The 12,114-nt window shown below is 37.0% G+C and overlaps 2 protein-coding genes across 3 annotated transcripts; one reads left to right on the forward strand and one right to left on the reverse strand.

The window, feature by feature from the left end:
* Window positions 1-114: 114 nt before the first annotated feature.
* Window positions 115-8,535, reverse strand: LOC306872664 (vacuolar protein sorting-associated protein 37A-like). Its single transcript, XM_079421337.1, has 13 exons — window positions 8,506-8,535; window positions 8,129-8,299; window positions 7,381-7,455; window positions 7,164-7,281; window positions 5,142-5,239; window positions 4,836-5,046; window positions 2,634-2,704; window positions 2,358-2,485; window positions 2,178-2,236; window positions 1,915-1,983; window positions 1,038-1,181; window positions 716-814; window positions 115-619 (listed from the first exon to the last, which is right to left on the reverse strand). The coding sequence occupies exons 2-12, from the start codon at window positions 8,236-8,238 to the stop codon at window positions 734-736; spliced, it is 1,164 nt and encodes a 387-aa protein (XP_079277463.1). The 5' UTR covers window positions 8,239-8,299; window positions 8,506-8,535; the 3' UTR covers window positions 115-619; window positions 716-733.
* A 173-nt stretch (window positions 8,536-8,708) lies between these two features.
* LOC306872793 (uncharacterized protein) lies at window positions 8,709-10,915 on the forward strand. 2 transcript variants are annotated; one of them, XM_079421634.1, is made up of 4 exons: window positions 8,709-8,838; window positions 9,431-9,681; window positions 10,018-10,437; window positions 10,549-10,911. In XM_079421634.1, exons 2-3 carry the CDS (start codon window positions 9,534-9,536, stop codon window positions 10,428-10,430), a joined length of 561 nt encoding a protein of 186 aa, XP_079277760.1. In that variant the 5' UTR covers window positions 8,709-8,838; window positions 9,431-9,533; the 3' UTR covers window positions 10,431-10,437; window positions 10,549-10,911. The 2 variants fall into 2 exon arrangements, with proteins under 2 accessions (XP_079277760.1, XP_079277759.1); XM_079421633.1 differs by having other exon boundaries at window positions 10,018-10,915.
* The last annotated feature ends 1,199 nt before the right edge of the window (window positions 10,916-12,114 follow it).

Consider the following 12,114-nt stretch of genomic DNA (forward strand, 5'->3'; position numbering starts at 1 on the left):
ATCAAAAAATAAAAATTTAAAAATTTAAAAAATGGTACCGATATATTGTGCTTATACCTCTGGTGTCTAATGGTATTAATGTTATTGAAGACACAAAACCACACTAAAACCATAGCAGGGATTATTCTAAATGTTTTATTAACCTATCAAATTAAATAAACATATAATACAGTGTCTAATTATAATAAAGGCTTTTATCAACATTATTAAATACAGTATGTTTTTGTCGGCAGCGTTAACATTTTTCATGTTTCAAAATTCATCTTCAAGTGCATACAAGGCCCAACCCCATTTGTCACATAAACTCAAACTGAACTAATAAGCTTAGAACTCAGCCTGTTTCTGAACACTATTAAGAACAGATTGATTTCCTCTGATTACAGCCTTTGGGTCACAGCCAGACTGGGCACATCCAGACGTACTCACATCTGGTCTTACTCAACCAGGGAGAGCGTAACACTTTTGGAAATTCTGTGCAAAAATCACTTTGATTTCAGTAAAGAATGACGCCGAAAACTCATTTTCATATAATATCTAGGTTTGCCCAATCAAGGCTGTAGGTCACAAGATGTGCTGCTTGTCTCAAGCCCACCGATCTGCTGGTAGATTGATCCCAAACCTGTGATAAAAATATTATTTAATGTTTTTAATCAACATGAGAGTTAGAAACACTTTCTTACCATTAGTAAATCAGTCTGACGAAAATATAAATTACCTTTCTGGGACATTCAATCTAATGTGTGGTAGGAAACTGTCCATGTGTGTTCATGCATTGCTGGAGCTTTTCCTCTTTGGCTCTTCTGCAATGGCAAAGCTGAAAAAGAAGGTTAAATCATTATCATGTGATCTTTCATATCAGACCATATGATAAGAATGGCTTGACAAGCATAGCTGTGCTCCTGTGTTAACTACTTGTTGTAACAGGAAGTGCTGGCAGAACATAAAAGTCTCATGGACATCACACTAGTCTTACGAAATGTATGAATCTAAGGATGGCACCGCTGTGTATTGTTTTATATGGAATATTGCTTTAATACCGTTCTCTTTTCCATGAAGCTGGCTAAGAAGTCGTCAATCTCTGTCTTTCCTTCCAGGAAGTTCTCTGCTGTCTCCTCAGACTCCTCTTCGGCCTGATGGGCAGCTACCTTTAATCTGGCCTGCAGGGCACTCAGACTGCAGCTCTGGTAGAGGAAAACCAAAGCGAACATTAAAAAAAAAAAAAAAAAAAAAAAGCAGCCATTACTCCAGTCGTCTGTGCCACATGATCTTTTAGAAATTATATTAATATGCTGAACATTTCTTATTATTAATTAACCAATGTTGAAAACAGTTGTGCAAGTTATATTTTTGCGTAAATCGTGACAGACTAGCATTCAAAAGTTTGGGGCATGTATGATTTAAAAAAAAAAAAATAGAGAAAGAAATAAATACTTCTTTTCAGTAAGGACACAATTTAATTTATCAAAGGGTACAGCAAAGGCGTTTATAAAAAACAATCAATCAATAAATAAGTAATAATTGATAATAATTAAGCACCGATAAAGACTAGAGTAATGGCTGCTGAAAAATTAACTTTGCAATTATAAGAATAAACTAAATCTTAAAATATATTAAAATAGAAAACAGTAGTAAAATTTCAGAATATTACAGCTTTTACTGTTTTTTTGATTATATAAATGCCATCATATATTGTCTAGTCCAGTTCATTCAACAAAGCCAAATGTAACTGGATTTAAAAAAAAGCAAAACATTCAATATGGAAGCAGAAAAAACACAAACAAGTATGCAAAATAGATTTGAAATTTTGAATATTAGACAAGATAAATACTAGAATATTATATTTTCCATTTCCTTGTCCAACAGACTTCTTGTCACAATCAGATGCAAATAATAATTTTTTTTCATGCATTTTACCTCACTCAGCTCATGTTGCCTTTGCATTTTGGTTTCAAATGCAGACTTCATCTGGATTAACTGTTCATACTACAGAAAATAAAACACCATATAATTGTTAACATTCTCAAAAGGAAAGATATTGACAAGATTGTAATGTACAGTGGGGTCCAAAATTCTGAGACAACTTGTGAAATTGCTTCTATTATGCAACATAGGGAATAAGGTCAATTTAAAAATTAAATCACAGACTCTTAGACCCAAGTATTTGTGAAAGTACCTACTTTACACAACATCTCTTGTCTCTTGTTCTCCAGTTGAGGCTCGAGTTGTAGGTTCTTCTCTGCAAGTAAGACATATTACTTCTATTAATTGCATCTACATTGAATTATGTGACAAGTGGGTTTATAGTTTTAAGCACTAGCTTGATGATTCAAATAATCTGTGTATCTCAGAAAACTCACTGGCCATCTCCACAATGTTGTTGACCAGTTCCTCTTTGTCAGAGGTTACTTGATTGAGCTGAGGCAGACACATGAAGAACTCCAACAGCATGTCATCTTGATCACTCATGTCCTTCAGTTGAGAATTACTAGATTACAGACAAACCCACCAGAAAGATGAGAGAATGCAACAAATATTAAATTCACATGTTCAAATAAAAGACAAAAGTAATTGGGATGTATTAGTACTATACCTAAAACATACAAGAAAAAAAGAAAAGAAATGAAGCATCATACCTAATCTCAGACAGTTCTGTAAATGTATCTGGGATTTCAGGCATCTTGTATACGTGTCCATTCAGACCTGACTGCATAAGAAGAACAGCATTTACAGGTTATTGTGACTCGAATTATGGGTGTTCCTGTTTCACATTACTCAATGCTTTAGATTTACTGAAGAGAAATTGTTTATCCCTGTTACTGCATGCTGTGTGTGCATCAGACTGGATATATGGATCTATTAATGGGTGAGAAATGTGCTCCATTATTGAATGCTGCTTCATAGATTGCAATAGACTATGTTGATTAATAAGATTTTCAATGCTAAATTCAGTGTTATATACGTTATGGGCCCATTTCCATCACATAAGAAAATAATGCTTTGGTCAATCATAATTATGGAATAAATTGTAAAAACTATAAGATACAAAGTTTGTTTGTAACATATTAAGTCACAATTAGGAGATAAAAAGCTGATATTATGAGACATAAAAAGTAAATTTGTATATCATAAGTTTGACTGATAGCTATGATAACTTAGTATGTAATAATAATGTGATGAGCCAAAATTTACATAAATTGCTGAAAGTTGAAATATGTTTTTTTTTATTATTGTCATAACTATGAATTTTTATCATATACTTTCCATTTTCTATCACATAATTACTTTTTTTTCTTTACAACTTTTTCTCATTTTATTGGTCAGAAATCAAGCATTTCACAAGGCATTAGAAGAACTTCGTATTGAAAATGCACTGTATCCTATTAATCAACAACACAGTGTTTTGCGAAATCCTACTACACTGCCTTTACTAACAGTGTGAATAGTGTAACCTCTTAGTCTAAAGTCAAAATACGAGATAAAAGTCATAAATATCAATCAAAATGAGTACATACTAGTACCTCTAAATTTTAAAATAAAACTTATACATGTGAGATATGGTGAACCATTCAATATTATTGGACAAAGTAGGAGCAAGTAAGTTTTTTCGGATATACACTGAACAAAATTATAAACGCAACACTTTTGTTTTTGCCCCCATTTTTCATGAGCTGAACTTTCTATGTATACAAAATGCCTATTTCTCTCAAATATTGTTCACAAATCTGTCTAAATCTGTGTTAATGAGCACTTCTCCTTTGCCGAGATAATCCATCCACCTCACAGGTGTGGCATATCAAGATGCTGATTAGACAGCATGAGTATTGCACAGGTGTGCCTTAGGCTGGCCACACAATCAAAGGCAACAATAAGGATTAATAACAATAAGGACTAGGATTTTCTTTCTTTTTAAAACAAGAACCACAATGGAAATAAGTTACTTTAACGTTGTGTTATCCTTGACAAGAAGGTTGTAACAGTGAATTACTACTTTTTGTGTCAAATAAACTCGACGATACAAATTCACAGTTGTTTTTTTTAATCTCATAATTATGACTTTTTATGTCATGATTTATAAAAAAGATTTTTTTTATTTTGATGGAAATGGGCTTCCATAATGAATGCCATACATTATCTCAGATTCAGAAACACAGCTCTATGTTGCTTAATATGTGTTGAATGCTTAATATTGTGTGTGGTGTCAAACAAACATTAGGATTACTGTAAAACATATAGTGTGGCCTTGATTTTAATTGAACTGGGATTTATAGCAGGTGGCGGCAATGCTGCAGGAAATTTAAACTAAACAATGCCACATGCAAATGTAACACCACTATTTTCACTTTGTTCACAATATCTCAAATCCTACTTTTGTAGTCTGACTATCATAAATGAACTGAGTATGATTTCTACCAAATCAACCCAAAACAAAGTTGTATGTTGTAAAACATCTTGTTTTCACTGTTCAGAACACAAGTACTCAGCATCACACACAATATGTGCTAGTGTCTCTAAATATAGACCATTTCAAAGCGGTGATGTAATTTACCCATTAACATTTCCTGCTTGTCGTCGGACTATTCAAAACAGTACCAGTAGGCGATACAGTCATAAATAACATTGACACTGCTGTCTTAAGTTTGTATCAAAATGCGGACCTTTTTGGATTCTCAAAAGCTATGGAAATTAAAAAAGTAATACTGTAAATGCGTTAGGGACGTTGCATTAGATTGTTATTGTTTACATCCCTCTAAATGGTCTATAGCTGTGTAAAAATACAGAAACTCTAATCTTAATGAACCATTTGACTGATTTTGGACTGAATGCCTGTTAGGTACCTGTGAGTCAGCAGTTGGTACAGGAAGAGGAAGGTCTGTGATGAGTCCATAAGCTGGTGCTGCTGGTCGCGGAGGGGCTTGTTGAGGCTCTACCCCTGCATGAGGCACAGGGGCAGGGCCGACAGGCCGCTGACCATCCTGTGGTGGGAAGGCAGGAACAAAATGGAAGCTCTGAGTTGGGTAAGGAGGCATCCCTGATGGTTTGTACATACTGAGTCACAAGATGGAGATAACAACAAAAACAAATTAGACATTTTCCTTATTAGACATTATAAAACTACTGTTCAAGTGGTGAAAAATACTCACTAAGGAAAGGAGGGATCTGACATCAAGGCAGGAGGACTTTTCCAAAACTCATCTAGCAAACTCTGAATTACTTTTCCTAAATCTGAATGCATTCCAAACTGGAGTGGAAAGGAAAAAAGAAAGAAAAGTATAATGGTTGAGCGTATGGAACTTTTTTCCTGTATTGTTCTGTAATACATGTTAGATAGCTATGCATTTTAAGGTCAACGCAAAACAGCATGTGACTTGATTGGATCATGAAAGTGTCTTTACTTTACTTGGCAAGGTGCAATGAAATTAAACATATAATGTTTAATTATTGTTGTTTTTATTTTTCATTTATTAAATGTAAAATAATAGCTGCATATTTTATATTGAATTATTTTATAAGAAATACAATTTTCTGTCTTTTAAATTTGTAGGATATTCACAGTGTGAGAAGGTTCATGTCTTGCGTCATAAAAATGTGATCAGTTTTTGTGTGATCGGCAAGTTGAGATGCCATATATATGATCAAAATAAATAATTATCAGCTGGTTCTGATCCACGGATGATCATTTTAGACAGAGCATTAGAAACTATACACTCACCTAAAGGATTATTAGGAACACCATACTAATACTGTGTTTGACCCCCTTTCGCCTTCAGAACTGCCTTAATTCTACGTGGCATTGATTCAACAAGGTGCTGAAAGCATTCTTTAGAAATGTTGGCCCATATTGATAGGATAGCATCTTGCAGTTGATGGAGATTTGTGGGATGCACATCCAGGGCACGAAGCTCCCGTTCCACCACATCCCAAAGATGCTCTATTGGGTTGAGATCTGGTGAATGTGGGGGCCATTTTAGTACAGTGAACTCACTGTCATGTTCAAGAAACCAATTTGAAATGATTCGAGCTTTGTGACATGGTGCATTATCCTGCTGGAAGTAGCCATCAGAGGATGGGTACATGGTGGTCATAAAGGGATGGACATGGTCAGAAACAATGCTCAGGTAGGCCGTGGCATTTAAACGATGCCCAATTGGCACTAAGGGGCCTAAAGTGTGCCAAGAAAACATCCCCCACACCATTACACCACCACCACCAGCCTGCACAGTGGTAACAAGGCATGATGGATCCATGTTCTCATTCTGTTTACGCCAAATTCTGACTCTACCATCTGAATGTCTCAACAGAAATCGAGACTCATCAGACCAAGCAACATTTTTCCAGTCTTCAACCGTCCAATTTTGGTGAGCTTGTGCAAATTGTAGCCTCTTTTTCCTATTTGTAGTGGAGATGAGTGGTACCCGGTGGGGTCTTCTGCTGTTGTAGCCCATCCGCCTCAAGGTTGTGCGTGTTGTGGCTTCACAAATGCTTTGCTGCATACCTCGGTTGTAACGAGTGGTTATTTCAGTCAAAGTTGCTCTTCTATCAGCTTGAATCAGTCGGCCCATTCTCCTCTGACCTCTAGCATCAACAAGGCATTTTCGCCCACAGGATGTTTTTCCCTTTTCACACCATTCTTTGTAAACCCTAGAAATGGTTGTGCGTGAAAATCCCAGTAACTGAGCAGATTGTGAAATACTCAGACCGGCCCGTCTGGCACCAACAACCATGCCACGCTCAAAATTGCTTAAATCACCTTTCTTTCCTATTCTGACATTCAGTTTGGAGTTCAGGAGATTGTCTTGACCAGGACCACACCCCTAAATGCATTGAAGCAACTGCCATGTGATTGGTTGATTAGATAATTGCATTAATTTGAAATTGAACAGGTGTTCCTAATAATCCTTTAGGTGAGTGTATATGAAAAAAATGCAAACCATATTTGAACTCAAACCACATATGTTTTAAGTTGACCTTACATAGGTAAACACTGGCTTATTACACTTTGATCAAAGATTATGAAGACAAACATCTTTATTTTGTACTATGTGAATTGATGAATCATGCACAGTAAGTGTATGAAATTAAAGTCAACATGATATCAAAATTATTGTTACTCAAAGACCACTTTCAGATTTCACAAAATTGATATAACATTACGAAAAACTTACATTAGTTATGAGAGAGCTGGTAACCATTGTTCCATTGTTACTGTCTACTAAATGATGACCTACTGGTGGAAACACACTGACCACTGGTTTCTCCTGAGGGAACTGTGGTGGGAGCAAGCTGTGAATGACAGCAAAAGTCAAATGATATTATATCACACTCAAAACCATGCAGATGTATTCATATAAATGCATAGAAATAACACATTTTTATACTTACATATTGACAGTAATAGTTGAATTGTTGACAGTAAAAGGAAGTCTATACTCTACATCCTTCTGAATTTCTGCAAGGCTATAGAGACATCATGTACAAAATTAAGTCACAGAGAATAATGAATTAAACATTTTTTTTTAATACAAAAACATCTGAGTCCAATCACAATGGAGTGTTTTGGGAAACATGTCAGGAAACTGTCATTATATTTTGGTATCTTGGCAGCTTCATATTAGAAACTGAAATATAGGTGTTTTAGATTTTGATATACTCACCATTGCGTAAATAGGTTAAATCGTGTGCTCTGAATGACTAGTAAATGTTACTTAGTCAGAATTAGGGAAGTTAAACCCGCTCTGGAACAAAATGGCTCTATCAGTCTTTTTTTTTTAAAGGTACCATGTGTATCATGATGCCACTAATTTAAGACCTGTCCTGTAGAGTAAGAAGGGATCTGGAGTAAACTATGAAGAGCTAATACTTTAATCTGAAACATGGACAGCACATCCAGAACACGCGCGCGCACGCACACACGCACAAACAACAACAACAACACAGATCGGGTATTCCAGATTATTCATTTCACTGATCAGACCACCGAGCACGTGCTCTCAATGCTGAAATCCTGATGTACTGTTCATTTTGGCTGTCCTATATCCTAGCGTTCTCTCTGTTTCTATCCCGAATACCTAAACGCTGTCTAGGTATTCAGCTCTTTAGGTTTGGGACACAGCCATTCAGTGAGACTTACTTGGAGTGAGCAGCTTTGAGAGACTCTATCTGTCTCTGTCTTTGTTTCTGTAAACTGTTCAGAGGAGGGATCGATCCAGAGCCCTTGGACAGGGGGAAAATCCAGTTCATTCTCGACTGCCAAAACGAAAATTAGCGCTGGAATCTCTCGGCGGTGTCAGTTTGGAGAGGCCTGGTGAAATGAAAGCCAACGCCACCATTAGCATTAGCAACGACCCTATTTAGTGTTGTAGCGACCTAACAGCCGTTTAAATGATTGAACAATAAACCTTAATAACAAAGATATGTTAATTAACAAAGATATGTTGAGTTTTAATAAGACTATGAGAGATTAAGCGGTTGTCTGAAAAACTCGGGCTCGCGACAAGAAAACAAAACCTGTGAGCGTGACGTCAGCTGTCATCACTCGCGGCAGGGAGGAGTTTAAAGAGACACGAGCCCCAAAACAGGTACGGCCGGTTGATGGAGAAGCACCCGGCTGCAGCCTGCAGATTGAGGCGGGGCTGCACCTGGGGCGGGGCTGCACGTGTCGCCCCGCCCACAATGCTTCTCATTGGTTAGTGGCAAAGTAATGACGTAGATCGAGGCGGAGCTGCAACTGGGGCGGGGCTGCACATCTCGTCCCACCTACAAGGGTTCTCATTGGTTAGTGGCGTCAAGTCATTACGTCGATTCTAGCGGTTTTTCATTTACGTTCTTCTTGGCTGCATGGTGAGTACAGGCGAGCTACGTCTCTTGTCTAATTTGTTTAATTACAATTTTTAATTCTGAAGTGCCGTTTAGTGTGTTGTTAAAAGGAAATGTAAAGTAGTTTCAAAATAAAATCGCATAACTTTACTCACTCAGCCATGTCACGCAAGGTATAAAGGTCTGCTTTTAAATAACCAGGTCTGCGTTTCCCAAAAGCATGGCATAATGCTGCCTTCACGTTCTATCGGAAATTTTATAATTCTCACTATTGAAGTTGTAATTACGAGCTCATCCCATTAAGGTTTTGGAATGGGAGGGCGTTCATGTGCAATATTTACGAGAGCACTTGAAGGCAGCATTAGAAAGTTAGTGTGTGGTTTTAGTGGGATTATGAATTTGATATAGTGTTCCCAAAATAAGCCCCTTAAAAATAAATACAGTGGCAAAACTGAACCAGCAGAAGTAATATAGGACAAGTTCAAATTAACAATGGCTATACAAATTTATTGTTTTTCTGTGAATAAAATGATTAAATGTTAATTATTTAGATATTATTATAATAATATCTAAATAATATCTAATACTGATTCTCTGTATTTCCTTCTGTTTGCAGATCCTTGTCATTGTCATCCCCACCCCTCCATCTCTCCTCTTTTTTTGTTGTTCCTCAATTTATAACCCAAAGGCTCTTTTAAGATCCATTACCCCTTGCAAAAATGCACAAAACGGTGTTAAGCAAGGGGGAATGTGAGCAGTATTTAAAAAGCTGCACTAGTGAGTGCCCATTCTGCAGTTACTCCAGTATGCCAGAACTGATGTATTATCACATCAAAAATCACTTTCAGTGGGCAGTTCAACATCATGGTGAGTTTAACTGTCTTTTGCTTATCTCACTTTATTTAAAGTATAATATGGTGCTGAACCAGCCAGCAATGCACTGTGCATGCTTCGGATTTAATTGCTTGTGAATTTGTAGAAGAATATTTAATTTTAAGGTTCAGGTAAACTTAATTTTCTGCATTGCGCGCATTGACCATGGGTCTTTGTTGCTGAAATCACAAATAAATGTGCTTGCACATGGATGGTGCTGATGAAAATTCTGTCTTGCGACTGTCCACTGTCCAGAGCAAAATGCAAACAAGTGAAGGTTAAATTTAGGCAATTTTCAACAAACTTATTTTCTTTTGTTTGCCCTTTCAGATTTCACCATTTTAAAATGTCGGGCAAAGTCCCACTTTCACTGCTGCTATTGTTCAGCGACTGTAATAACTCGGGCAAATTTGCTGAAGCACATTGCCACCCATGCTTCACCACCAACCCAGCCTCGGTCTTCCTCGGCCCAGCAGACGCCGCCTCAGTCCTCCTCGGTCCAGCAGACGCAGCCTCAGTCCTCCTCGGTCCAGCAGATGCCGCAGACGCAGCCTCAGTCCTCCTCGGTCCAGCAGAGGCCGCCTCAGTCCTCCTCGGTCCAGCAGAGGCCGCCTCAGTCCTCCTCGGTCCAGCAGATGCCGCAGACGCAGCCTCAGTCTTCCTCGGTCCAGCAGACGCAGCCCCAGTCTTCCTCGGTCCAGCAGACGCAGCCCCAGTCTTCCTCGGTCCATAAGGCCTCATGAGTATAAGGTTGACTTTAAGTAATCTTGCTTCTTGCTTTTTCTAAAGCACTGGCATGGCTAACATAATCTTAGATGTGCATATGAAAGAGTTCTGTTTTGTGTGTGTTTTTGGATACAGGTGTTGTGAACTGGGGAAAATGGAGTGAAACATCAAAGGCTGAATTGCGGGTGCCTTTTGAAAATAAAGAGTGTAACACCTGTAAAACCTTGTTCAAATCCTGCTCAGGTTTTAAAGGTAATGGGAAGCGTGGTTACCTGAGAGGATGCTACGACAGCATAGAGGACCCAGACTGCTGTTTCATGTGCCAGTAAAGTGTATAAAGAAGGAAGGTTTAATGATTAAAGGAGATTAAGTAATAAAGGAAGAAAGTGTGTAAAGGATGTTCATGTTTAACCAGACATTTATATGTACAAAAAGATGTGTTATATACAAATGTACAAATTTCACCTTTCTTTATCAGAATTAAACCGTTTCATACCTAAATAAATAATTGTCTTGGCATGTTATTCATATACAAACAATGCTGATATTTTTACCATAAGATTTTCATTATCAAGTAAATCCATAAATTATTAATTTGGTAACAATATGGTTCATTAGTTAACATGAACTAATAATGAACTGCACTTATACAGTTAACTAACATGAACAAACAATAAACAACAGTATTTTCAATAACTAATGTAAACAAAGATTAGTAAATACAATAACAATTGTATTGCTCATGGTTGTAGTTCATGTTAGTTAATACATTACTGTTTAATGAACCTTTTTGTAAAGTGTTACCATTAATTTTAATAACATCTTAAGGCATGACACTTGCTGAGAATATTTAACTTTTATTTAAATGTTAATAATACATGTAACAGTAAAGCATATACTGAAATTAAAATAAAAAACGACCATAAATAACTTGTAAGTGGTAAATGACCAATACACATGAATAGAAATAACTTAAACTTAAGTTGTAAATAAACTATATTTGTTGGCATTGCGACTGCAATGAAGTCAAAAGCAGTAATTGGATTCTTGCTTGGAAATGTACATAAAATGAAATGTTTTCCAAAGATTAACAAATTTACAATGTATTGTTTAATACTATATAAATTTACCAGGTATAAGTAATTAACGGGTTCACAGGTTTGTTTTATATAATTATGTATTGCTACCAATTATGTTTCAACCGCATTTCCTGTTTACCGCGGCGTCGACGTCATTACTTTGCCACTAACCAATGAGAAGCATTGTGGGCGGGGCGACACGTGCAGCCCCGCCCCAGGTGCAGCCCCGCCTCGATCTGCAGGCTGCAGCCGGGTGTACTTGGGTTGATGAGAATTAATTTGTCACACAATAAAAAATCACAATACTTTACTTTTTTTTATTTCGACATAGTACAGGAGAACGGCAGCAGAACGACATGCTCCAAACAGTCTGAAAACCATGCTTACAAGTTACCATGCTACATCGAACACATCGAGAAATAACTCTTTGGATTAGAGGATTTGGATCCACTATATACACGTGACATTAGTCAATAAGATTATTAGTTGTCGTTGAAGTATTAGAGATTATCCGAATGCTATTGTTTCAGATGTCACATTTCTCATCGCTTGAGACCAGTTACCATCTATGAGACACAGAGTGTTAGAATAGACCCGAGCTGGTTTTAGTCAGTACAGGTTA

The sequence above is a fragment of the Barbus barbus genome (assembly GCF_936440315.1).
Source record: "Barbus barbus genome assembly, chromosome: 7".
Classification (NCBI taxonomy): Eukaryota; Metazoa; Chordata; class Actinopteri; order Cypriniformes; family Cyprinidae; genus Barbus; species Barbus barbus.